Source organism: Mobula hypostoma, chromosome 3 (genome assembly GCF_963921235.1).
Source record: "Mobula hypostoma chromosome 3, sMobHyp1.1, whole genome shotgun sequence".
Taxonomy (NCBI): Eukaryota; Metazoa; Chordata; class Chondrichthyes; order Myliobatiformes; family Myliobatidae; genus Mobula; species Mobula hypostoma.
In genome coordinates this window covers 165,800,204-165,828,088 of record NC_086099.1, presented here as the reverse complement: position 1 = coordinate 165,828,088, position 27,885 = coordinate 165,800,204, and the positions used below count along the sequence as shown (strand labels likewise).

Below are 27,885 nucleotides of genomic sequence, written 5' to 3'. Positions count from 1 at the left end.
ACCCATACGGAATATAAGGTGTTGTTCCTCCAACCTGAGTGTGGCTTCATCTTTACAGTAGAGGAGGCCGTGGATAGACATGTCAGAATGGGAATGGGATGTGGAATTAAAATGTGTGGCCACTGGGAGATCCTGCTTTCTCTGGCGGACAGAGCGTAGATGTTCAGCAAAGCGGTCTCCCAGTCTGCGTCGGGTCTCACCAATATATAAAAGGCCACATCGGGAGCACCGGACGCAGTATATCACCCCAGTCGACTCACAGGTGAAGTGATGCCTCACCTGGAAGGACTGTTTGGGGCCCTGAATGGTGGTAAGGGAGGAAGTGTAAGGGCATGTGTAGCACTTGTTCCGCTTACACGGATAAGTGCCAGGAGGGAGATCAGTGGGGAGGGATGGGGGGGACGAATGGACAAGGGAGTTGTGTAGGGAGCGATCCCTGCGGAATGCAGAGAGAGGGGGGGAGGGAAAGATGTGCTTAGTGGTGGGATCCCGTTGGAGGTGGCGGAAGTTACGGAGAATAATATGTTGGACCCGGAGGCTGGTGGGGTGGTAGGTGAGGACCAGGGGAACCCTATTCCTAGTGGGGTGGTGGGAGGATGGAGTGAGAGCAGATGTACGTGAAATGGAGGAGATGCGTTTAAGAGCAGAGTTGATAGTGGAGGAAGGGAAGCCCCTTTCTTTAAAAAATGAAGACATCTCCCTCGTCCTAGAATGAAAAGCCTCATCCTGAGAGCAGATGCGGCGGAGACGGAGGAATTGCGAGAAGGGGATGGCGTTTTTGCAAGAGACAGGGTGAGAAGAGGAATAGTCCAGATAGCTGTGAGAGTCAGTAGGCTTATAGTAGATATCAGTGGATAAGCTGTCTCCAGAGACAGAGACAGAAAGATCTAGAAAGGGGAGGGAGGTGTCGGAAATAGACCAGGTAAACTTGAGGGCAGGGTGAAAGTTGGAGGCAAAGTTAATAAAGTCAACGAGTTCTGCATGCGTGCAGGAAGCAGCGCCAATGCAGTCGTCGATATAGCGAAGGAAAAGTGGGGGACAGATACCAGAATAGGCACGGAACATAGATTGTTCCACAAACTCAACAAAAAGGCAGGCATAGCTAGGACCCATTCGGGTGCCCATAGCTACATCTTTAGTTTGGAGGAAATGGGAGGAGCAAAAGGAGAAATTATTAAGAGTAAGGACTAATTCCGCTAGACGGAGCAGAGTAGTGGTAGAGGGGAACTGATTAGGTCTGGAATCCAAAAAGAAGCGTAGAGCTTTGAGACCTTCCTGATGGGGGATGGAAGTATATAAGGACTGGACATCATACAAGCTCTGTATTTTGCAGATGCTCAGTCTGTGCAGAAGCAGGTGCTAACTCACTGTACCTGGTTTATTATTGCTCAAGATGCAGTATAAACAATAGGTTGTATCAAACAGACAAGCTGACTCTTAAGTTACTTAGTTCAAGGAAGTTTGCAGAAACTGGAGAATATTATTTAGCATATCAATAACTGTGTATATAGTTGAAAGGCTTATGTACCCAGAAATTAGTTTTACAGATCTACATCTCCAAAATACTGCTTTTAGATTATTTGTGTTAAAATGATATCTGAGGAATTATCATATGTGTTTTAAGTCACCCAGTGCAGGGAAAAAAAGAGAGCAGTTGAAGCTTATTAGGAACGGGGTGAGGAATAGTATGAAGAATCATGGGAAGAAACACAGAGTGAACAAGGATCCCTTCCTCAGGCTTCGGTTTCTGCAATGGCAATTCATTGTCTGAGTTGTGGTGTGTCTTTTTAATTTATAGGAGTTGTACCTGTGTTTTTGGAAATCATTTGCATTTAAGAAATCCTTTGGGTTTTCGAGCTTTGTGCTTCGTTTTAGAAATGGTTTGTGTTTTAGAAACTGGTTGTAATTTGGAAATGTTACATAATTGCTCAAGATTCAAGATGATTTAGTGATTCAAGATGAGATAGAAATGCTCTGTGAGAATTTGGAAATGTTTAGGATAGAAATTCTGAGTTTTAAATATCTTTTAAGAATGTGTGGATTTAAAAGTGTATCACAGAAAATTAACAAGTTATGTTTTAAACTATTTTGGTAGCTGGAAGGGAGAGGAGTCCCACTACTCGAATAGTGGATATTGGCAGCTAAACTTGCCGAGGAGAATAAACAGGGAAGTAAACTACTCTTTGAAGATTGGGTTGTTACAGGATAGTCTCCCTTTAGTGAGAGTGCTCATAGTTATTTATATTGGATAGGCTTAAGGTCTTTGTTTGAGTCTAAAACTTTGCGAAACCAATACCATCACAATTTTTGCCCACTTATTTCATCCATCTACTTCCCTTCTGTATACTCCCAGTTGTCCTCACAGTTTGCTTAGCCACCTATCTTTGTGTATGTGTATTTGACCATAATGCACTCAATCATTTAACTTAATTTGCTAAAGTAGGATATAAATAATGGAGGCCTGAGAACTGACCACCATAGCACTCCACTAGTAACAATCTGCCAACCTGAAGCTTCTGCTTATTAGCTGCTTTTTATGGGTTGGTTAACTAACCATGGTGATTCAATGCCTATGCAGCTTTCTCCTATGTCTTATCTTCCTCTTGGTCTCAGCTCTGATTTTTTTTCTGCTTTTGTAGTCACCTTTGGAGATCATAATCTGATGGTCTGATCTCTTCATACCAAAAGTATTTATAGTAGTCGGCAATTTGCCTAGGTCAGTTTTGTGGATTATTAAGCCCCATTTTCCTGCAGATACAAGCACAACTTTCGAAAGACAATTGTGCAGGTACATAAATTGGAGAGATCTGAAGATTATGGGCCAGATGCTGGGAAATGGGACTACTGTATCTTGAATGATGGACAGTTTAGTGGCATGGACTATTTAGGCCAGAAGACATGTTTCCAGTACTCTGTCTTCAGTTACATAAGTATCCTTTGTATTTTAAATAGCTAACTAAGAAAGTCCATTGTTAACAGTCTTAAAAATTTCTAAACCTTTTTGAAGAAAGTTTCATATTTCCACTGCTTATGTGTAGTTCCTCATATCACTCTTGAATTGACAAGTTTTGGATCTCACCAGATGACTTTTTTTTGCTTTTTATCTATATCATTGAATTGAATACCTCCCATTAAGCCACAGTTTTATAAATTCTAGGGTATACAAAGCATCTTTTTATGAGCTGTCATATTTAAGCTCTAAATCTCTGCTATTGCTCTGGTGAAATTGTGCTGTGCAATTGCTATCTTGACCGTTTTAAAATTTGCTTTGCAGTCTTGTTGATTATGACTGACAGTTGGATTGTTGCATATTAAAAGGATGTACTGATTAGCATTAACTATTTGCTTTGTTTTAGATATAATCTGCCAATAGTAATCATTGTAGTGAACAACAACGGAATTTATTGTGGAATGGATGAGTGCTCCTGGAAACAGATGGCAGAATTGGGTGAGCCTTCAATTGTGTGAGTAATGAGAGTTTTTTTTTGGGGGGGGGGGTTAATAAATCTCTTGGTGTTTGTAATAAGGTGTAAAACCTTAGCGCTTCCTTTTGAAAGCATAAAGCTGTATCTGGAACTGATTAGATTTCTGCCAGGACCTACAACTGGCTCCTGTACAAAAAGCCCTTCTCAACACTCAAAGATTTAATTGACTAGTCTGTCAAACTTAATGAAACAGAGGTACATCTGCTTGCTCTATGCCAAATGTAGCGCCACATTTCTGAAGTTAATTAGAAGCTGGTATCTTGTGGATTCTTGGCTGAGAAACCTGAGCAGCCTTGTGCGGTTTCATCGCAAGTTACGGGTTGGGGGTGGGGTGAGCCATGGAAGGAAATGTTTCTTCATTTGCTAATGATCTCATTTTATTATTTTAATTGTGCAAATCCATAATGAAGTTTTGTATTTTATTGCACACATTTTTAGATTACTTAAATGTTACATAGCCAGATGTAAAATTCTCTTTATAAAAAACAGACTAATCACTTATATGTGATCATCTAAAAATAGCCAATTCATTTTTAAGAAATTATTTGGGGGAGGAAGGGTGGGGAAGCAAAGCCTATCACATTCACAGTCAGAAAGTCAGCTATTCTATTCCCCTTTAATAAAGTAAAAGACAGGAAATGCTGGAAGTACTCAGCTGATCAGACAGCACGTGTGGAAAGAGAGACTGAGTTACAATCTTCTGGTGAAGGGTTCTGGACCTGAATTGTTAACTGGCTCTCTTTCCTCAGATGCTGCCTAACCTGATGAGTGTTCTCAACAGTTTCTTAAGAATGACCAAAACACATTTTAATGCAATATGTAGAGAGTCCTACCAAGGACAGGTCAGTTCTCAATCTTGGGGTTACAAAATCGGGCAGGTGGCATGTGGTGGGAGAGCTCTTTGGAAGCAGAGACGATAATTCATTATGTTTCAAGATAGCTATGTAAAGGAATATACTTGGTTCTCAAGTTAAGAAATTGAATTTGGAGGAAGGCAGATCTCAACAGTGTAGGGAAGGACCTAGAAAAGTAGATTGGGAGGTGATGCTTGCAAGTAAAACTACAACTCGCAGGTGAGCCTCCCTAAAGGGGGAGCTGATGCTTGCCGGTAGAACAACGACTCACAAGTGGGGCTCTCTTAAAAGGAAGTTAGTTCTTCCAAAAAAAAAATCAAAAATGTGCTGGATCTTTGAATGAATCCTCTATGTGCCTCATTACAAAAGAGCATTTTACAGTTTAAAATTTTCTTCTCGGACCAGTAATTGAAGAGATTAGCAAAAGAAGAATGGCTCCTCTTAGCAAATAAAGGGATAATATGTGCGTGGAGCCAGATGATGTAGGTGAGGTCCTAAATGAATACTCATTTGTATTATCTCAGAAGAGGAGCCTGGAAGATGGTGAATTCAGGGAGGGGTATATAGATAATCTGAATCAGATCAGAGTTAAAAAGAGGAGGTGTTAAATATCATGGGATATATGAGGGTTGATAAACCTGCAGGGCCTGATTAAATCTATTCCAGGTTGCAACTGAAAGCAAGGGATGAGATAGCTGGGCTCTAAGGAGATTTTTGCATGTTAATTAGTCACGGTTAAATGCCAGAAATTTGGAGGATAACTGATGTTCCTTTATTTAAGAAGGGTTGCAGGGATAGGCCAGATAACTGCAGTTTGGTTAGCCTTATGGCAGTAGCAGGGAAATTATTGGAGAACGCTTTAAGGGATGGTACTTATGAACATATGGAAAAGCAGGGTATGATCATGGTTTACAAAGTCCCACATGGTTGGTTGACTCAAGAGGTTAGGGCAAGTAGATTGAAGGTGAGTTTGCTTATTGGATCTAAAATTGCCCTGGTGATAGAATGCAGAGACTAGAAATGTAAAGATGCTTTTCTGAATGGAAGTCTGTGGCCAGTGGTGTACCCCAGGGGCTCTGTGCCTGTATTCTTGTTTGTGATATACTCTCAGTAGCCACATTATTAGGTACAAGACTGGAACACTGTGTGCTCTTTTGCTGCTGAAGTCCATCCACTTAAAGGTTTGACCTGTTGCACATTTGGATATGCTCTTCTGCACACTGCTGTTGTAACACAACGTTATTTGAGTTACTGTCACCTTCCTGTCAGTTTGAACCAGTCTGGCCGTTCTCCTCTGACTTCTGTCATGAACTAGATGTTTTTGCCCAAGAACTGCCACTCTCTGGTTATTTTTTGTTTTTCACCCTATTCCCTGTAAATTCTAGAGACTGTTGGCTGTGAATCCCAGGGGATTCTGAGGTATAACCTATCTGGTACCGACAATCATTCCACGGTCAAAGTCATTTAGATCACACTTCTTTCCCATTGTGATATTTGATCTGAGCAACAACTGAACCTCTTCACCATGTCTGCATGCTTTTATGCATTGTGTTGCTGCCTCATGATTGGATGTTCAGATATTTGCATTAATGAGCAGGTATACCTAATGAAGTGGGCACTGAATGTATATTAACTCTTGGATATGAATGTAAGAGATATAGGACATTTCAGCACAGTGCAGGCCTTTCACCCATTATATTGTACTGCCCTTTTTTCCCATCCTTAAGATCAATCTAACCCTTCCCTAGTGCATGGTCCTCCATTTTTCTATCATCCATGTGCCTATCCAAGAGTTTCTTAAATGCTCCTAATGTATATGCCTCTACCTACATCCCTAGCAGGATGTTCCCCACTCCAACCATTCTCTGTAAAGGAATTGCCTCTAACATTCCCCCAGATTTTCTTCCAGTCAGCTTAGCATAAGTCCCCTTGTATTAGCCATTTCTGCCCTGGGAATAGGTCTCTGTTTGTCCACTCTATCTATGCCTCTTGTCATCTTGTACACCTCTATCAAGTCTTTCATCCTCTGCTCCAAAGAGAAAAGTCCTAGCTTGCTCAACCTATCTTCCTAGTACTGGCCTGTTGTGACTGTGATCAAAGTCACCAGAGAGTCACTGAAACTGATGATATAGAAGACCTTATTCATCACAACAAGCAGGCAACATTCTGGAGACACTTGGAAAGGCTCCCAAACCCAAAGGTACATGACGTTTTTATACCCTTAGGATCAAAGGTAACAGTAGGTGATTTAATACAATTTCAATGGTTATAATAACATTGTTTACTTCAGTACTTTTGGTTGACAAATGGTTCCTTTGAGATGCATAGTGAAGTACATTGTAATTGATAAGACACTTCTGAAGGTTCAAAAGCCTTTGGAAGAAACTAATTAACATAAATATTCTAAAACCTTTTGACAACAGAGAGCCAGACACCCAAAATTAATGCTGTCAGGGCTCTGTCTGAGTACATAAATATTGTAAGTACACAAAAACTAGTGATCTCCTGTACCTGTGGCCATGTTTAATATACTAAGTGTTTGCATCTGTCTGACCTGCCAGTTTGAACTTGAATTACAATGTCGTAAATAACTTAGCAGTGTTGCCTGGTATGATGCAAGCCGATTAACACAACCCCATTGTCTTAACATTTAGCAGTTGCACATACAATCGCTTCGTCTTTGGGCCAGTTTAACTTCAGTTTACTGCTTGCAATTTACAATAAGACTGAAGGCTAACTGCAAGCCTCCTGAATTTATTTAAATTTACACCAAGAACTGAAGATTGGTTCTTGTTTGAATTAATATCTGCTATATACACATAACTACTGAATACTCCCTAACAATGCCATCTAGTCCAGGTAGCAACCTTGTCAATCCCTTCACCCTCTCTAAAGCTTTCACATCCTTTCAATACAATAAGACAACCAGAACTATGATGAGTAAGTTTATGAATGACACAACAAGTTGGTGGTGTTGTGGATAGCGAGGAAGGTTGTCTAAGGCTACAGCTGCATGCAAATCAGATAGAAAGTTGCGCAATTAGTACAAGATGGTGCAATTTGGGAAATTAAGTTGGGGTAGGAGAAAAACAATAAATGGTAACACAGCAAGAAGTACAGATATACCAAGGATCTTGCAGGTTCAAGTACAAAATTCCCTGTAAGTGGCATCACAAGTTGAAAGGGTGGTGAAGGGGCATTGTAAGGGTAGGTTACTTTACAAATGCTGGTTAGACCACACTTGTGGTATTGTGTGCACTTCAAGTTGCCACACTATGGGAAGCATGTGAATGCATTGAAAAATGTAAAGAGGAGATTCTTTGAACTGGAGGACTTTAGTAATGGAGAGAGAATGGATAGGGTAGGATTGTGTAACAGGCTGAGGGGTGACCAAAGGAATACAGAATTAACAAGGCATAAATCACATAGATATACTGAATTTTTTCCACTTGTTAAGGGGACCAAAAACAAGTGAGCATAGGTTAAAGGTGAAAGGAAGGGAATTTAAGGGCAAGTTCTTTATACAGAGTATGATTTATCTCATTATCAGAGGAGGTGTTAAAGTCAGATGCAGGTACTGTGTTTAAGGGACATTTAGACAGGTAGTTAAACAGGCCTAATGCAGACAAATTAGCTTACTGTAGATGTGCAAGAAGGTCAACATGGAGTTGGTGGGCTGAAGGGCCAATTTATGTGTCAATTTATGATTCAATATATAAAGCTGGGAGATAAAGATCAGGCACATTTTATTTATTTATGTCCTGGATGCTCAAAATCCATTGATTTTTCTTTTTGGTCAGACACACCATGTCTCTGTAATTTGGGGTGAAGACTATTTAAATGTGCAAAACAAAGCCTGGTGCCTGAGTAGAACCCTGACTACCATTCCCCATCTACAGTTCAAGTGGACAACCATTTATTCTGGTCATTTGTTCCACACATTGCCTTGACACTAGACCTCAAAAGGACCACAGAAGGTCAGTATAGAGGCAGAGTCTCTTGAGTTGGTGGGTGGTGGCTGCTGTGAGGGAGAGTCATGAGGTTGGTTCATTATCACTATTTCCTATTTGCCAAAAAAAATCCCCATCACTACTTTACAATAATTGTGTGCAGTTTTGGGCTGCTTATTTTAGAAAGGATATACTGACATTGGAGAAGGTTCAGAGAAGATTCACAAGAATGATTCCAGTAATGAAAGGGTTACTGTTTGAGGAACGTCTGGCAACTCCTGGGCTGTATTTCCTGGAGTTCAGGAGAATGGGGGGGGGGGGGGGAATCTCATAGAAACATTCAGAATGTTAAAAGGCATGAACAGATTAGATACAGCAAAGTTATTTCCCATGGTAGGGGATTCTAGGACAAGAGGGCATGACTTCAGGGTTGAAGGACATCCTCTTAGAACTGAGATGTGGAGAAATTACTTTAGCCAGAGGGTGGGAAATCTGTGGAATTTGTTGCCACGAGCAGCAGTGGAGGCCAAGTCATTGTGTTTATTAAGGCAGAGATATATAGATTCTTGATTAGCCAGGGCATCAAAGGGTGTGGGGTGACTGTAAGAATTAGATCAGCCCATGATTAAATTGCAGAGCAGACTCGATTTACCAAATGACCTACTTCTGCTCCTATATCTTATGGTCGAATAACTCTGACTTCTTGTACATAGTCCACTCATTTTGCCAATATTTGCTGACTGGGTCATACATTCTGTAATCTACTCCATTAACCTCACTATCTACCTTTATTCTCTTAAAATCTTCCTCTTAGACTTCAACACACACCTTCCAATGTCTCCATTTTTAAGTTATTATTTATTTATTGAGCTACAGTGCAGAATAGACCCTTCTGGCCCTGTGAGCCACACTGCCCAGCAATCCCCCAATTTAATCCTAGCCTAATCATGGGACAATTTACAATGATCAATTAACCTTCCAACCGGTATGTTGTTGGATTATGGGAGGAAACTGGAGCACCCTGAGGAAGCCCACATGATCACAGGGAGAACGTACAAACTCCTTACAGGCAAGGACGGGAATTGAACCGGAGTTGCCTGAACTGTAAAGCATTCCACTAACCACTATGCAACTGTGCTGCCTCATTAGGTAATCCTTGACCAAAAATGTTAGCTGTACAAAGGTACAATTTTGGTCATTCAAAATGACGGAGTATCGAAAGACATGATTTTCCAGTGGGTAGAAGTGAGGCAGCAGCTGATGCTCCAAATTCGGCAGGTGTTGGAGAAAATTGAAGGAGTTCACATTGAATATAGAGTGGCTGATGAGAGCACAAAAACCCACATTGTTAGTGTCAGTTTTGATTCAACAATTTATATAGAAACTAAATATTTGAAATCAATTACCTCTTTTGGCCTGGAATATTATAGTGCATGCGTACAGCTTCTTGTACTGAATTATGGAAGAGGCATTGAATGTTGAATTTTCTTTCAGAGGGTATCATCCCTGGTTTGTTTAATAAGATTTATTTTCAGGAGGTTCTGTAAGTTCTTTTCATAACTGTTGGATCAAGTGCCCTTTTTAATAAAGAAGCTATTTATCTGGGTCACTGGATTGCTAATTTTTCCTTGCTCAATGCAACGGCTGATCCTTTTGTGACATGTCTGTCTTTGTTCTCTAATAAATAAATAATCTTGGCGACATACTGTCTGCTGCTTTGCTCTGTTCACAATTATTCTGACTTTATACTGTAGGTAGATTGTTGACATGTTATTTTGAATGTTTTCTGTTTCTACCAAGCCCTGGACTATTGGCATAATTTGTGTCTCAAGTGATGAGATAGGCAGCTTTTATTTATTTCCTAAATTAATCAGTACTAGTGTTAGTGTTTTTTTTACCTGGAACTTTTAACAGCTGTCAAATAAATTTATTTACCCCATTTTGTTGGGCTTGATTAAAATGAAAATCTCTGAAAGAGCATTGATTGGTAAGGATTTGGAACCTTCAGTCAGAAGAGGATGCAAAAGAGAAGGCGGCATTCTATTGATTAAGGAGTCCATTGCTATAGTTATCAGGGAAGATATCCCAGAAAACTCCTCAAGTGAGGCCATGTGGAATCCTTGAATAAAAAGGAGTGATCACATTGGTGATATATAGTGCAGACCTCCTAACATGAGCAGAGGAGCAGATATATTGGCAAATCACTGAGAGGTGTGAGAGTAATGAGGTTTTAGTAGAGGAATAACTAAGGAATACTATATCCTCTAAGGAGAAAGACATTGCAGTTGCTGAATTCAGGAAGGAGGCAGTGAAAATTCAAAGTCAATTTATTATCAAGGGACATCTATGTCACCACATACAAACCTGAGATTCATTTACTTACAGGCATACTCACTAAATCTGATAACCATAATGGAATCAATGAAAGACTGCACCAACAAGGAGGGCAACCAGTGTGCAAAAGACAACAATCTGTGGAAATACAAAAAGATTTTTAAAAAAATAAAAATAATAATAACAAATAAACAATAAATATCGAGAACATGAGATGAAGAGTCCTTGTGAGTCCATAGGTTGTGGAAACAGTTTAGTATTGGGGTAAGTGAAGTTATCCTCTCTGGTTCAGGAGCCTGATAGTTAAGGGGTAATAGCTGTCCCTGAACCTGGTGGTGTGAATCCTGAGACATTTGCACCACTTTCCTGACGGCAGCAGCGAAAAGAGAACATGACCAGGTGGTGGGGCTTCCTGATGATGGATGCTGCTTTTCTGTGACAATGCTCCATGTAGATGTGCTCAATTGGGGGAGGGCTTTACCCATGATGGACTGGCCAGTATCTTCTACTTTTTGCAGGATTTCCATTCAACAGCATTGGTGTTTCTATACCAGGTTGTGATGCAATCAATCGATATACTCTCCACCACATCTGTAAAAGTTTGTCGAAGTTTTAGATGTCATGACGAATCTTTGGAACCACTTAAGGAAGTAGAGATGCTGCCGTGCTTTCTTCACAATCGCACTTGGGTGCTAAACCCAGGACAGGTCCTCCAAAATAATAACACCGAGAAACTTAAAGTTGCTGATCATGGCTCACGGACCTTCAGTTTCCTCCTGAAGTCAATAATCATCTCTTTAGTCTTGCTGACATTGGAAGGATCAGAATCAGGTTTATCATCACTGGCATGTGTCGTGAAGTTTGTTAACTTGGCAGCAGCAATTCAATGCAATACATGATACAGAAGAAGAAAAAAAAATAAGTAAATCACTTACAGTATATGTATATTGAATAGATTAAAAATTGTGCAAAAATAGAAATAATATATATAAAAAAGTGAGGTAGTGTTCACAGGTTCAATGTCCATTTAGGATTTGGATGGCAGAATGGTTGTTGTTGTGGCACCAGTCAGCCAGATTTTCAAACTCCCTCCTATTTGCTGATTCATTACCACCTTTAATTTGGCAAACGACGGTGGTGTCATCAGCAAACTTAAATATGGCGTTGGAGCTGTGGTTAGCCACACAGTCATAAGTGTAAAGTGAGTAAAGCAGGGGGCTAACCACACGGCCTTGTGGTGCACCTCTGCTGATGGAGATTGTGAAAGAGATGTTGTTGCCAATCAGAACTGACTGAGGTCTACAAGTGAGGAAATCGAGGATCCAGTTGCACAAAGAAGTATTGAGACCAAGGTCTTGAAGCTTATTGAGTAGGTTTGAGGGGATGATAGGACTGAATGCTGATCTATAGTCAAAAAAGGGCATCCTTATGTGTGGATTCTCGTTGCTCCAGAGTTGAGTAAAGAGCCAATGAAATGCATTTACTGTGGTCTTGTCTGGTAGTCTACAATATGTTACTATTTGAAAAGGAGGAGGCAGAAGTGATAGTAGATAAATCCCCAAGCTTGAGGAGATATATTCCAGGCAGGGAATATATGAGGGAAAGGTGAAATATTGTTGGTGCCCTGACCGATTTTTACTTTCTTTCTTTCTTTTGAAATTTTTTTAATTATTATCCAACATTAACACAAGTACATCGAAGTAAGCAACACTTACAATGTCTCAAGAAAAAAAACATTATTTTAAAGATTGAAAAATTTTTGGTGATAATAAAAAAAACCCTACTAAGCAAGAAAAAGTTGGGGGGGAGGAACCCCATTAAGTGTTCAACCCTGGAGCCATGCGCCATACAAAAAGCTTCTAAAGATAAACATCAAACCGCCAGCAGGAAAAAAAATACCAAAAATTTACAATTAGATCGTGGAGGAAATCTATCAATGAACTCAAATGATAGTAACGAGCAAATGAACCCCATCTTTTCTCAAAATCAAATATAGGTTCAAAGGTTCGACTTCTAATTTTCACTAAACTAAGACATAGCATCAGTTGAGAGAACCATTGTGACAAAGTGGGAGCTGATATATCCTTCCACTTCAACAAAATGGCCCTCCTAGCTATCAATATAACAAATACAATAACATGTTGGTCAGACACAGAGATACCATCGATTATAATATAATCGATCCTCGAATATTTTTTATAAACATATGAAAAGAAAGAATATTCTCTGTTATCGGGGTGCAAATACCTCCGTAATTCGATCAATCCAAAGTCGGTCAAAAAGGAGTTAATAAATGACGCGGAATGATTTGGAAGTTGCTGATTGGTTGAGCTCTTGTCAGTCAAAGGATTTAAAACAACAGTTAAAATCCCCGCCCGTTACCAACATATATTCATTTAAATCAGGCAGTAAAGCAAATACCTTTTTAAAAAAGAAGGATCATCTAAGATAGGACTGTACAGATTGACCAAAACAACTTTTCTGTTACAGATCACTCCTTTAACAATTAAAAATCTACCACTAAAATCTGACTCAATAACCTCTTGAGTAAATATGTTGGATTTAATAAAGATGGACACTCCTTTAGTTTTACTCTGAGAAGTGGAGTGAAACTGCAAACCCCTCCACCATCCAAAAAATCTATTTTGATCTCCCACCCTGATAGGTGTCTCTCGAGCAAAAATTATATCAGGTTGGAATGGGTTAATAATTTTAAAAGTCTTTTCTCGTTTGATAGGATGATTCCAACCATGTACATTCCAACTTACTACATTAATCTGTTTAAATACCATACTATAATTTTATTCTACTTTACATATGGGTCGAGCACATACCAATACAGGATGATCAAAATTGGCAGTGATGAAGAATACAACCACATTGAGAACACGCATGCTCCGGAACCACCCAATGGGAAAAAACTCCTAACTCTAACCCCACCCTCCTCTCCCCAAGCCCAGAAAAAGGCAAGCAACCAAATAGAATATGAAGCCTGGGACCACTCTGTCTGTACAGAAGAAAAAAATTTAAAGGATTTTCTCTCCCTCCCCCAGTTTAAAAAAAAACAACTGACCTTGTAAGAAAAACAATGAAGTCTTAACAAAGGAAAGTATTTACATTCCAGCATCTATTAAACAAGAAAGAGCCAAAATAATGTTATCTCTTAAAAAGAAAAACCAGCACCATTTTTAAGATTAATGGAATTATGAGTTTTATGACCGATTTTTAAATCTTTGCTGACCAAAGTAAGGTGTCAGATAACTGGAGGGCAGGAAATATGGTACCTTTATTCAAGAAAGTCAACAAGAGTAAGCCAGATAACTACAAGCTTGTGGGTCTTATATCAGCATTACTGAAGTTATTGGAAAAGTATTGAGATATAAAATTAACCTACACTTGCAAGGCAGGTGGTCAGATATTCATCATGGATGGTCAGCATAGCTTTGTTAGAGGAGGTATCTTCTGACCAATTTGACTACATTTGGAAACCCAATAGTAGGATTTAGAGGAGCAAATTTGTAGAGAGATTGCACACAGTTGGAAAAAACATAATGTTGTGATAGTAACTGATTTTAACCTTCTACATATTGACTGAGACTCCGGCTTGCAAACTGGCTGGATGGGATAGAGTTTGTTAGATGTATTCAGGAAAGGTTCCTTAATATATAGAGGTCCCAACTAGACAGAGTATAATACTGGATCTCCTATTAGGGAATGAGACAGGACAGGTGACAGAGGTGTGTGTAGGGGAACTCTTTCAATCTAATGATCGTAATTCCATTAATTTTAAGATAACTTTGGAAGAGAATAGTTTTGGTCCTCAGATTGAGATTCTAAATTGTTGCAAGGCTAAATTTGATGGTACAGAAAAGATCTGGCAAGTGTGGTCTGAGACAGATTTGCAAAGTTGTGATTGGTAAGTGGAAGGCCTTCAAAAGTGAAAATTTTTGAGTCGATTCCTGTCAGAATAAAAGGCAAGGATAGCAGGTTTAGGTAGCCTTGGTTTTTGAGAGAGACTGAGGCCTTGGGTAAGAAGAAGGAGGTGCATGTCAGCGATAGGCAGTGAGGAACAAATAAGGTACTTGAGGAGCATAAGAAATGCAAGAGAACACTTAAGAAGGAAATCAGGAGGTCCAAAAGAGGGCATGAGGTTGCCCCAGAAGACAAGATATACAGATACAGTGGCATGCAAAAGTTAGGGCTCCCCTGGTCAAAATTTCTGTTACTGTGAATAGTTAAGTGAGTAGAAGATGAACTGATCTCCGAAAGTCATAAAGTTAAAGATGAAACATACTTTGCAACATTAGTGTATTTTTTTTGTTTTGTACAATTTTAGAGTGGGGAAAAAAGGAAAGGAGCACCATGCAAAAGTTTGGGCACCCCAAGAGATTTGAGCTCTCAGATAACTCTTACCAAAGTCTCAGACCTTAATTAGCTTGTTAGGGCTATGGCTTGTTCACAGTCATCATTAGGAAGGCCAGGTGATGCAAATTTCAAAGCTTTATAAATACCCTGACTCCTCAAACCTTGTCCCAACAATCAGCAGCCATGGGCTCCTCTAAGCAGCTGTCTAGCACTCTAAAAATTAAAATAAATGATGCCCACAAGGCAGGAGAAGGCTATAAGGTAGCAAAGCATTTTCAGGTAGCCATTTCCTCAGTTCGTAATGTAATTAAGAAATGGCAGTTAACAGGAACGGTGAAGGTCAAGTTGAAGTCTGAAAGTCCAAGAAAACTTTCCGAGAGAACTGCTCGTAGGATTGCTAGAAAGGCAAATCAAAACTCCCTTTTGATTACAAAAGACCTTCAGGAAGATTTAGCAGACTCTGGAATGGTGGAGCACTGTTGTACTGTGCAGCGACACCTGCACAGATATGACCTTCATGGAAGAGTCGTCAGAAGAAAACCTTTCCTGCGTCCTCACCACAAAATTCAGCCTCAGTAGTTTGCAAAGGAACATCTAAACAAGCCTGATGCATTTTGGAAACAAGTCCTGTGGACTGATGAAGTTAAAATAGAACTTTTTGGCCGCAATGAGCAAAGGTATGTTTGGAGGAAAAAGGGTGCAGAATTTCATGAAAAGAACACCTCTCCAACTGTTAAGAACGGGTGGATAAATCATGCTTTGGGCTTGTGTTGCAGCCAGTGGCACGGGGAACATTTCACTGATAGAGGGAAGAATGAATTCAATTAAATACCAGCAAATTCTGGAAGCAAACATCACACTATCTGTAAAAAGGCTGAAGATGAAAAGAGAATGGCTTCTACAACAGGATAATGATCCTAAACATACCTCAAAATCCACGATGGACTACCTCAAGAGGCACAAACTGAAGGTTTTGCCATGGCCCTCACAGTCCCCAACCTGAACATCATCGAAAATCTGTGGGTAGACCTCAAAAGAGCAGTACATGCAAGGTGGCCCAAGAATCTCACAGAACTAGAAGCCTTTTGCAAGGAAGAATGCGCAAAAATCCCCCAAACATGAATTGAAAGACTCTTAGCTGGCTACAAAAAGCATTTACAAGCTGTGATACTTGCCAAAGGGGTGTTACTAAGTACTGACCATGCAGGGTGCCCAAACTTTTGCTTCGGGCCCTTTTCCTTTTTTGTTATTTTGAAACTGTAAAAGATGGAAATAAAAAAGTAATCTTGCTTAAGATATTAAAGAACTGTGTCATCTTTAACTTTATCCCTTTTGGAAATCAGGTCATCTTTTACTCACTTAGCTATTCACAGTAACAGAAATTTTGACCCGGGTGCCCAAACTTTTGCATGCCACTATATACTAGGAGCAAAATGATAACATAGACATAGATATACTTTTTCGATCCCAAGGGAAACTGAGTTTCATTACAGCTGCACCAACCAAGAATAGAGCATAAATATAGAAATACAAAACCCACAAACAATCAAACAACAATATTCAAACTATGCCAGATGGAAATAAGTCCAGGACCAGCCTATTGGCTCAGGGTGTCTGACCCTCCACGGGAGGAGCTGCAAAGTTCGATGGCCACAGGCAGAATCAACCACTGATGACGCCCAGTGTTGTATCTTGGTGGAATATGGCCGAAGTCCAACAGCAAAAAGTTCAATATCTGGGCTACAAACACGTTCCTCAATCGTAATATGACCAGGATTGCACCATCCATTGTTAACTAGAACAGCAAGCCCCCAACTCCTTTATGCTTACCGCTCTCAGTGCACTTCCGGCCAGCCTGAACGGTCTGGAAGCCCTCCGTGGAAAAATTTTGGTCAGGTATGTCCACGTGCAGTCCAAGTGGAGAACTCCTTTTCTCCATAAGTCTCTGTTGTCTCGACCCGGTCCTCTTTCCTCGCCTTTTTGATCCCCCTCTGCATCCCCTGTGTGTTTTCCTCCAGATTTCAGCCGAGGTGTCCGCCGCTCTGTCCGCTAAACCGTCCAGCATAAGCGCAATCAGCTGGTCCCTGGAATAAACAACAAGATCATACTGCTGCCCCGCAAATGAGACGTGTCCGAATGTAACTATTTCCGGCGCAAAAAATCGAAATAAAACTCTGTCCACCAGCATGTTAGAGGGGGTGCAGCTTCAACATGTTACCATGAAAAAAATACAATAACGTAAGTTAAAAAGGTAAGAAGAAAAAAGTAAGAAGACTAGTCAGAACAGCTGTAACAGGTTGCATGCACGACTGACCGGCGCATGCACACTTCTTGGGACAAACATGGGACAAAACTGGTCCTCTTGAATGTCAGAGTGATCATCTATACGTGGAGCTTAAAGAATTGGGGGAGATCTTAAATAGTTTTTTTTTGCATCTGTGTTTACAAGAGAGATGAACACAGAGTCTATAGAAATGAGGCATAACACCAGCAAGGTGTATAGACTGTATACGGATTATAGAGGTGGAGGTGCTTGCTGCCTTCAGGCCAGTTAGAGTGGATAAATCCCCAGGGCCTGGCAAGGTGTTCCCCCTGTTGTATATGTAATACTTCAGTGATATTTTGAATATATTGTTTGAGTCAGAATTCTTTATTTGTTTAAATAATTCAGTATGGTTTATATGTAAAAATACATGAATTGCATGCATCATGACACTGCCACGTGATATGTGCATGCTTCACTTAAAGTAAAAAATGAAACTAAGATCTGTTCTCCTGGGATCCCATATTTTTCTTGGAATTAGTTTTAATTTGGAGTTACAAAACAGAATACCAGAATACCCTTGGACCCTGAGGGGGACGTGCAGAAATTGCAGGGGCCCGAGCAAAGGTATTTAGGGCGTCCTTAGCCATGGGTGGGGTGCTGGAGGTTTGGAAGATAGATTATGTTTTTCCAGTTTTAAGAAAGGGCATAAGAATAAGCCAGGAAATTGTAGGATGGTGAGCCTGACATCAATAATGGGTTATTGGAAGATACATTAAGGGACTGTCCCAAACCCAGCTGTGAAAGGAGGAGGGTTGGGCATAGGGTAGCAAACCCATCCCGTAAAAACCCAGAGCAGCAAAAGTCTCAGAGGCCTCATCCCTGGGAGAAGAAGAAGATGGGCTATACCTGGGGACAGCTTGAAGGACTGGACCTAGAGAGAAGACACTGGCGAGCTGCTTTCGGCCTATGCCCCAGTAGGAGTGATGGGCTGAAGAAAAAAAAGAGAATTCTAAGTGACTGGATAGATAAAGTATTTGAATAGATAGGGACTGATTAGGGATAGTCAACATAGTGCATGGTAGGTTGTGTTTAACCAGTCTTAAAGTTTTTCAAGGAAGTTACCAGGAAAGTTGATGAAGGAAAGGCAGTAAATCATGACTACATGGAATTTAGCAAGGCCCATAACAAGGGCAAGAAAGTTCAGTCACTTGGCATTCAGAATGAGTAGTAAAATAAATTAAATGTTGTCTTTGTGGGAGAAGTCAGAGAGAAGTAGTAGATGGTTGCCTCTCTAACTGGAAGCCTGTGACTAGTGGTGTGCCGCAGGAATCGGTGCAACGTCAGTTGTTGTTTGTCATCTTTGCCAGTGATTTGGATGATAACGTAGTTAACTGGATCAGCAAATTTGAGGGCATAGTAGATGGCAAGGAAGACTATCAAAGCTTGCAGTGGGATTTGGACCAGTTGGAAAAATGGGCTGAAAAATGGCAGGTGGAATTTAATGCAGGCAAGTTTGAGGTGTTGCAGTTTGGGAGGACAATCCTGAGTAGGACTTGTGCGGTGACTGGTAGGGCACTGAGCAGTGTGTTATAACAGAGGGATCTCAGAATACATGTCCGTAGTTCCTTGATAGTGGTGTCACAGGTAGCCAGGATTGTATATAAAGCTTTTGGCACATTGGCCTTCATTGAGATGGTATGTTGAAGTTGTATAAGAGATTGGTGAGGCCTAATTTGGAGTATTGTGTGCAGTTCTGGTAACCTCCCTACAGGGAAGATATAAATAAGATTAAAAAGAGTGCCAATAAAGTTTACAAGGATGTTGCTGGTACTTGAGGACATGATTTTTGGGAAAAATTGAATAGGTTAGGACTTTGTTCCCTAAAGCATAGGAGAATGAGAGGAGATTATATAGATACATACAAAATTATGAGCAATATCAATAGGGTAAATGCAAGTAGCCTTTTTCCCATGGAGGTTGGGTGAAAATAGAAGTGGAGGTCATGTGTTAAGGGTAATAAGTGAAATGTTTAAGGGAAACATGAGGGGAGAACTTCTTCACTCAGAGGGTGGTGAAAATGTGTAACAAGCTGCCAGCAGAAGTGATAGAGTGGGTTTGATTTTAATATTTAAGAGAAATTTGGATAGGTACATGGAATGGAAGGATATGGAGTGTTATGGTCTGGGTGCAGGTCACGTGATCAGGTAGAATAATAGTTAGGCATGGACTAGATGGGCCACATGACCTTTTTCTGTGCTTTAGTGTTCCGTAACTATAGGTAACAAAATGTAATGATAAGGGCAGTGGTCTCAGAGTAGGGAAATGAGGGCATTGTGCTTAAGATTTGCGACATGGACTTACAGTAGTAAGGCATTTGTCTTGATCCCAAATGAGAAACTTACTCAAAAGGTTAGAATCCATGGAATCCAGGACAAGTTGGATACAAAATTTAGTAGGTGGCATTCAATGATGGTATATTGTTTGGTATGTACATTAATGACTTGTATATAAATGTGGAGGTATAATTATCAAGTTTGCAGATAACAGAAAAACCAGTGGTGTTGTTGACAGTAAGGAAGATAATCACAGTCTTCAGCCTACCATGTCTCTGTCAAACTGTCTATACTAATCCCATTGATCAGCCCTTGGTTCATAGTCATCAAGTGTTAGTCTTGAAAATTCTTAAATATTGAATGTCTTCCTTCACTGTGTACTCAAAGCCCTCCATTCCAGATTAAAGATATCCTTTGACTGAAAAGTTTGAACTCAGATCCACTTCCCCTCAGCATCAGTGGCTCCACAGTGGAGAGAGTGGAAAAGATCAAGTTCCTTGGGGTGCAGATCTCAGACAATCTCATCGGGTCCAGGAACACCATTGGGATTGTGAAACGGGCCCAGCGGAGATTGCACTTTCTGAGGAAGCTTAAACAAGCGTCACTCCCCACTAACATCTTAACTACGTTCTACAGGGGCGTGGTTGAGAGTGTGCTGACCTTTTGCATCACAACCTGGTACTCCAGCTGCAGTGCTGTCGACAAAAAAGCCTTGCAGAGGGTGGTTAGGGGAGCAGAGAAGGTTATTGGGGTCTCCCTACCTTCTGTCCAAGACCTCTCTCAGAGTCGATGCCTCCAGAAGACACGGTACATCATTGAAGACCCCTCACACCCTCTCCATGAACTGTTTGTTCATCTGCCATCAGGCAAACATTACAGGAGCATCAAAACTAAAACCACAAGGCTACTAAACAGCTTCCTCCCACAGGCAGTCAGACTGCTAAATAGCTGCTCTACCCGACTCTGCTTTGGACACTTTTAACTTGCACTGGACACTTATAACTTGATTTTAACTGACATGTGGCTGTTGTGTTTTACTATTTATTGTTGTTTATTATTTAGTGTTGCATTTGTTATGTTATGATTGCACTGCTCCTGGGAAACGCTGTATCATTCTGCCCTGCAGAGCTGATGTATGGTTAGAATGACAATAAAGTTTTTTGACTTGAATCTTTGAATATGCTGATAAATAGGTACTTGATGATCAAAATGGATAGCTTGGTTCAAGGGGCCTTTTTCTGTGCCATATGACTTATAATTCTATGATAGTAGATAGTTAATTCGTACCTATTTATGAGTCATTATTATTATGATCAGGTGTCCTTTGCTCGTCCCCTGAAACACAACCATTTTCCAATCTCTGTGGTGGAGCTAATTTTGCAAGAGGGTGTTTGTAATGTTATTCAGCTGTCATTCTCGGTGAAAGTTAAACTTGGAAATTTATTTTGCCTGCACATATCATCTCTGCTCATGTGCAATGAATGTAAAATTTGGAAGTGTGTGATTAAGAAATATGTACCCCAGATTCCTAACAATTGCTGACAGCTGCAAGTAAACATTCCCAGCTGACCACAGAAGAGTCAGGGAATTCGGTCTTCTGCCAAAGTTTGTGCTAATGCCAATGTCCCAAACTGTCCAAGACATCCTGGTAGCTTCCAACCTGATGAACACCTTATATTCCGTCTGGGTAGCCACCAACCTGATGGCATGAACATTGACATTTCAAACTTCCACTAATGCCCCACCTCCCCCTCGTAACCCATCCGTTATTTATTTTTATACACACATTCTTTTTCTCCCTCTGTCCCTCTCACTATACCCCTTGCCCATCCTCTGGATTTTTTCCCCTCTCCCTCTTTTCTTCCTCCCTAGGCCTCCTGTCCCATGATCCTCTCATATCCCTTTTGCCAATCAACTGTCCAGCTCTTGGCTCCATCCCTCCCCCTCCTGTCTTCTCCTATCATTTCCGATCTCCCCCTCCCACATTCAAATCTCTTACTAGCTCTTCTTTCAGTTAGTCCTGACAAAGGGTCTCGGCCCGAAACGTCGACTGTACCTCTTCCTAGAGATGCTGCCTGGCCTGCTGCGTTCACCAGCAACTTTGATGTGTGTTGCATCCTTCCCATTGTTTGTTTTGACTGCATTCTGACATTGCTCCTCCATGTGTTTTCAGTAGTTACATTACACTGGGAAATCAGCCTACAGGATACAGTTTTAGTAACTCCCTTCAGCTTCAGTACATTTGTGGTATTTAATAATTTAAATGAAGTAATTTACACTTAATTGTCTCTTATATTTTCAGTGTTTTTAATTTTCAGAAGTATATGTGAACCGTTATGAACACCTTTAACATACATCTTCAAAGTTAAGAGTGGATTTAGAGGGTAGATCACTGCTCCCATGAATTCTGAAACTGTTATTTTACTTGAGTATCCTTAAGAAAATAATCTAGTGTTGGCAGAATTCTTTTGGGTCTCATAAACTTGAGATATAACATTGGAAGAGAGGTGAATTTTGAGTTGTGCTAGAGTTGGCACTTGGATAAATGGCCATTTTATGCTAAATGGTATGTGGTTCCTTGCCTTCTTTTTTAAACTGGAACATAGAAACTAAAAATACTGCTTTAAAAATAAAATTGACAAGGCTTGACCTTGTCTTCTGGTAAAAGTGCTAGGTACCCCTGATATCTGTCTCTGTCTGTCGATATTTAAAACACATTACTAATGATTTCCTCAGCCATGTTACCTACTGACGATATTAAATTAAGGAACCGTCTTCTTATACCCCTTTTAAATAACTAAATTCATTTTAGCCTCTCAGGACAATTATATTAAATAATAAATTGCTTGAATTTTAAGATTGGGTTATGTCACTGGGTACCTGTACTTAAAGAAAAGTAAATGTCTGTCTTCCTTCATTGATCTGCTTTATTTCTTTCAGAGCCCCTCCCACAAGCCTCATGCCTAATGCTCATTATGAGCAAGTGATGACTGCATTTGGGGGCGAAGGTTACTTTGTACAGACACCAGAAGAACTAAAAAAGGCAGTTGTTTCATGTTTGGCTCAAGAGAAAATGCCGTCTCTTATTAATGTAATGATTGATCCATCATCTGACAGAAAGGCACAAGTAAGTATATCTGAAGGTGTGCATCTTGTGCCCATTAAAATGTAGATTAATCTATTAGTCATTGCGATTAGTGAAAATGAATGAGATAGTGGAAAGGACTGAAGGAGTCTTGTTCTTTGGTGTAAATGAACTCAGCCACGGTCTTGCACATTCAGTCTTTCGTCCTTTTAGTTTAACTTACAGAAGAGAAGATACCTGCAGTCTTTATCCCATTCAGTAAGCTTCCACATCCTTCCAATAATAAGGCGGCCAGAACTGAACACAATATTCCAACTGTAGTTGAATCAGAGCTACAAATTACATTATGGCTCTTGAACTCAATCCCCCGAATAATTTAGGCCAACACACCATACACTTTCTTAACAACCCTAACAACCTGCACAGTAAGTTTGAGAGATCTATAGACGTGGACCCCAAGATCCCTCTATTCCTCTATACTGCTAAGAATCCTGCCATTAACCCTGTATTCTGCCTTCAAATTTGACTTTCCAAAGTGAATCTCTTCATACTTTTCTGGGAAACTCCATCTCTACTTCTCAGTTGAGAGGGGGTTTGAACTCCATCTGCCACTTATAAAAGTGTATAAGATAATGAGGGACGTTGATCGTGTGGACAGCTAGAGACTTTTTCCCAGGGCTGAAATGGTTAACATGAGGGGGCATAGTTTTAAGGTGCTTGGAAATAGGTACCGAGGGGATGTTAGAATAAGTTTTTCAATCAGAGTGGTGGGTGCATGGAATGCACTGCCAGCGGCGGTGGTGGAAGTGGATACAATAGGGTCTTTTAAGAGCCTCTTAGATAGGTACAATAGAGGGCTATGTGGTAGGGAAATTCTAGGCAGTTTCTAGAGTAGGTTACATGGTTGGTACAACATTGTGAGCTGAAGGGCCTGTAATAGACTGCTCCTTGCTTCAGTCTAAGATCCCCTCGTGTTTTAAGAAGGCAATGATAATCCCAGTGCCGAAGAAGAGCAAGGTGGCATGCCTGAATGACTATCGACCTGTGGCTCTGACATCAATTGCTATGAAGTGCTTCGAGAGACTGGTTATGGCACACATCAACCACAGCCTACCAGTCAACCTCGACGCTTTGCAATTCGTCTACCGGAGCAACAGGTCAACAGCAGATGCCATCTCTCTGGCCCTACATTCCTCCTTAGAACAGCTAGAGAATAAAGACGCATACGTAAGGCTCCTTTTCATTGACTACAGCTCTGCCTTTAATACCATCATTCCAAATAAACTGATTCCAAGCTCTGGAACTTGGGCCTTAGCACTCAGATCTGCAGTTGGATCTTCAACTTCCTCACAGACAGGACCCAGGCTGTAAAAATAGAGGACAAGTTCTCTTCTACAATCACTCTGAGCACCGGTGCCCCACAAGGCTGTGTACTCAGCCCCCTGCTGTATTCACTGTACACCCATGATTGTGTAGCCAAGTTTCCATCAAACTCAATATTTTGCTGATGACACAACAATTGTAGGCCGTATCTCAGGTAATGATGAGTTTGAGTACAGAGAGGAAATTAAGAACTTGGTGGCATGGTGCGAAGACAATAACCTATCCTTCAACGTCAGCAAGACGAAGGAATTGGTTGTTGACTTCAGAAGGAGTAGCGGACCGCACGACCCAATTTACATCGGTGGTGCGCAAGTGGAACAGGTCAAAAGCTTTAAGTTCCTCGGGGTCAATATCACAATGATCTGACTTGGTCCAACCAAGCAGAGTTCACTGCCAAGAAGGCCCACCATCACCCTTACTTCCTGAGAAAACTAAAGAAATTTGGCCTGTCCCCTAAAACCCTCACTAATTTTTATAGATGCACCATAGAAAGCATTCTTCTAGGGTGCATCACAACCTGGTATGGAAGTTCTCCTGTCCAAGACCGAAAGAAGCTGCAGAAGATCGTGAACACGGCGCAGCACATCACACAAACCAATCTTCTGTCCTTGGACTCACTTTACACCGCACGCTGTCGGAGCAGTGATGCCAGGATAATCAAGGACACAACCCACCCAGCCAACACAATTTTCGTCCTTCTTCCCTCCGGAAGAAGGCTCATACGGCCAGATTTGGGAACAGCTTCTTTCCGACTGTGATAAGACTGCTGAACGGATCCTGACCTGGATCTGGGCCGTACCCTCCAAATATCCGGACCTGTCTCTCGGTTTTTTTCACTACCTTACTTTCCATTTTTCTATTTTCTATTTATGATTTATAATATAAATTTTTAATATTTACTAATTTTTACTATTTTTAATATTTAATATTTGTAATCCAGAGAGCAGGAAGCGCAGAATCAAATATCGCTGTGATGATAGTACGTTCTAGTATTAATTGTTTGGTGACAATAAAGTATAAAGTATAAGTATAATTATGCTGTAAGTTTCAATGTTCTATGTTCTCAGCCCAGCTCTGCATCCTATCAGTGTCCCATTGTAATAATGGGACCTTCTACACTATCCACAACACCACAACCTTTGTGTCAACTGCAAATATATTAAACCACCCCTTCACTTCCTCATCCAAGTCATTTTTAAAAATCTCAAAGGGCAGGGGTCGCAGAACAGATCCCAGCAGAACACCAGTGGTCTCCTTCCTCCAGGCAGAATACACTCCATCTGCTACCACCAGCTACCTTCTATGAGCAAGCCAATCTTGAATCCATACAGGCAAGTTTTCCTGGATCCCATGCCTCCTTACTTTCTAAATGAGCCTACCCTGGGAAACCATATCAAGCACCTTACTAAAATCCATTTTCACTCTGTCCACTGCTCTACCTTCTTCAATGTGTTCAGTCACATCCTCAAAGAATTCACTCAGGCTCATGAGCTATGTCCTGCCCCTCACAAAGCCGTGCTGACTATCTCTAGTTAACCTATGCTTCTCCACATACTCATAAATCCTGTCTCTTAGAATCATCTCCAATAATTTGTCCACCATTGAAGTAAGACTCACTAGACTATAATTCGAAGCAGAACACCAGAATTATCCCTACTCATTTTCAAGAACAAAGGGATAACATTTGCCACACATCAATCATCTGATCATCACTGAAGGTGCAGCAAGCTCTTCCATTGCTTCCTGTAGTAACCTGGAGTAATTCCCATCCAACCCGGGGGACTTATCTATCCAAATTGGTGAAATAAATTTCTTCTGTATTTTATTTAATTTCTTTTGCCTGCACATGTAAATGGTGGGGACCATGTTGCAACAGCTTCAGTTTGTCTTTTGGTTTTAGCTCATTACTGAGATCTTTATTCAAATACCGAGGTTTGTATCTGATCAGTAACAGTGATTGAATACTGTTCTTTGATAAATCATTACTAACAGTTGAGAAAAATATTAATAGTACCACATGCTTTCAATGTTCAGTACTTTTTGGCCTTTCATTTTTCATTTATCTTTTACCTCAAGTGTAGGTTTTGTTATTCACTACCCTTTATCATCCTCCTTCAGCCAGTTTACTTGCTTTCAATCTATCCTGGTCTCTATTGGATTGCAGTTCTCCCCTTTTGTTCCTCCTTGCTTTACTATCAACTTTAAATTTGTTTCATTTTCAACTTCTCCTTCTTTTGATGAGAGGTCATCAACTTGAAACTTTAGTTGCTGCTCTCTCCACAGATGCCAGCTCACTTTGAGTATTTCAGGTACTTTATTAGTTACACCACTCCTTGAACTGTAACTTCAAGAAGAAAGACTAAATATTATTGTGGAGATAAATATTTCCATAATCAACTTACTTATGATCTATGGATATTTTGAAATTGATTGGACAAATAATCTTTCATCACTCTCAACTTTCTGTGTGTTATTTGCTTTCAGGATTTTACCTGGCTGACTCGCTCCAAAGTGTGAATTGAATGACTTGTGAAGAGGAGATGCATTTACATAGCAAGCAAAACCCCAGATTAAATCAGGCTAAACTCACTGAACAAGCAATTTTTTTATATCTGAGATTCTGTAAATGCAAAAGTATATTAAGATATATAAAAAGGGAAGTATGCTACAAATTTTTGGGTGAACAATGTAGTGTTTGGGGTAACTGCAAGTCTGTGTCTTTGCTATTGCTTTGCTCAGGCTTCAGTGCTGGTAGTGGGTGCGCTTTATTTTTTCTGGTGGGGGGAGGGGGATTGTTGCTCGCTGCCACTTACATGCGGGAGGGAGGGGAGCCGGGGTGGGACTTTGTGGTTCTAACATTTAACTGTCATTCATTCTCTGTTTTCGTAGATGGTTGCAAAGAAAAACCAATTCCGGTTGTATCTATATACTACTAAAACTCTCATGCTCTGTTTGTCTGTTCGTGACCTCCAATTAGCGCAAACGGTGCATTACAGCGGCACTTTTTTTGGCTAAATCGAATTAAAATGCGCGAACTTACAGTATGCAGGCAAAGTTCAGGGTTATATATTTGTATAAAATTGCTCACTCGCCAAAATCAACAGCCCCACGATCACCCGAGAGCCGATGTCAGCCATGATGGAAACTGTGACACCAACCGGAGCAAAAGGGCAGGGCAGCTCTATTTCGAGCTGTCACTTTCTGCTAATCACCATCAGCATGTGCAGGATAGGGACAGATCTAACTGCCACCCATCAATAAGAGGTAATTACATCTTATTGTAATGACATACTTCAAGACACCCATCAAACCCTTTGCTACAGTCAAAGGACAGCGGTGACTATATCACATCCATTTAGGAGAGCGCCAACCACATCATCAAGATGAATTAGCATCCTTTGGTGTTAGTGCTTCATACCTTCTATCCAGCATTAGGGTAAAAAAAAATATGGTCAGCCTAATTGTGCTGCGTGGAAAGAGAAGGGGAACATTATGGTCAAGAGATGATGCCAAACGTCGTCAAGAAGCGGCAAGGAGAGGGAGAGAACAAGAATCGGATGAGGCCAGAGCTGCACGACTCCAGGATCAAAGAATCAGGACAAAAAAGATGAGAGAAGAAGAGACAGAGGAGGAGAGGCATGCACGTCTCCAAAATGACAACAACTGGCATAGAAGGAGGAGAGACGAAGAGACAAAGGAGCTGAGAAATGCATGTCTCCAGGATCAGAGACAAAGAACAGATAGCAGAAGAGATGAAGAGATGGGGGATGAAAGGGCTGCAAGTCTCTAGGATGACAAAAACAGGCACAGGAGGAGACAAAGGAGCAGAG

At 40.7% G+C, this 27,885-nt stretch overlaps 1 protein-coding gene across 1 annotated transcript in view; it reads left to right on the top strand.

The window, feature by feature from the left end:
- The window catches only part of hacl1 (2-hydroxyacyl-CoA lyase 1), a 116,428-nt gene extending 89,583 nt beyond the window's left edge, over positions 1-26,845 (top strand). Inside the window, exons 15-17 of the mRNA XM_063044050.1 lie at positions 3,357-3,464; positions 22,528-22,714; positions 26,540-26,845. Of these exons, the coding sequence (XP_062900120.1) occupies positions 3,357-3,464; positions 22,528-22,714; positions 26,540-26,572 (328 nt within the window). The 3' untranslated portion in view covers positions 26,573-26,845. The remainder of the gene's footprint in view (positions 1-3,356; positions 3,465-22,527; positions 22,715-26,539) is intronic.
- Positions 26,846-27,885: the final 1,040 nt, after the last annotated feature.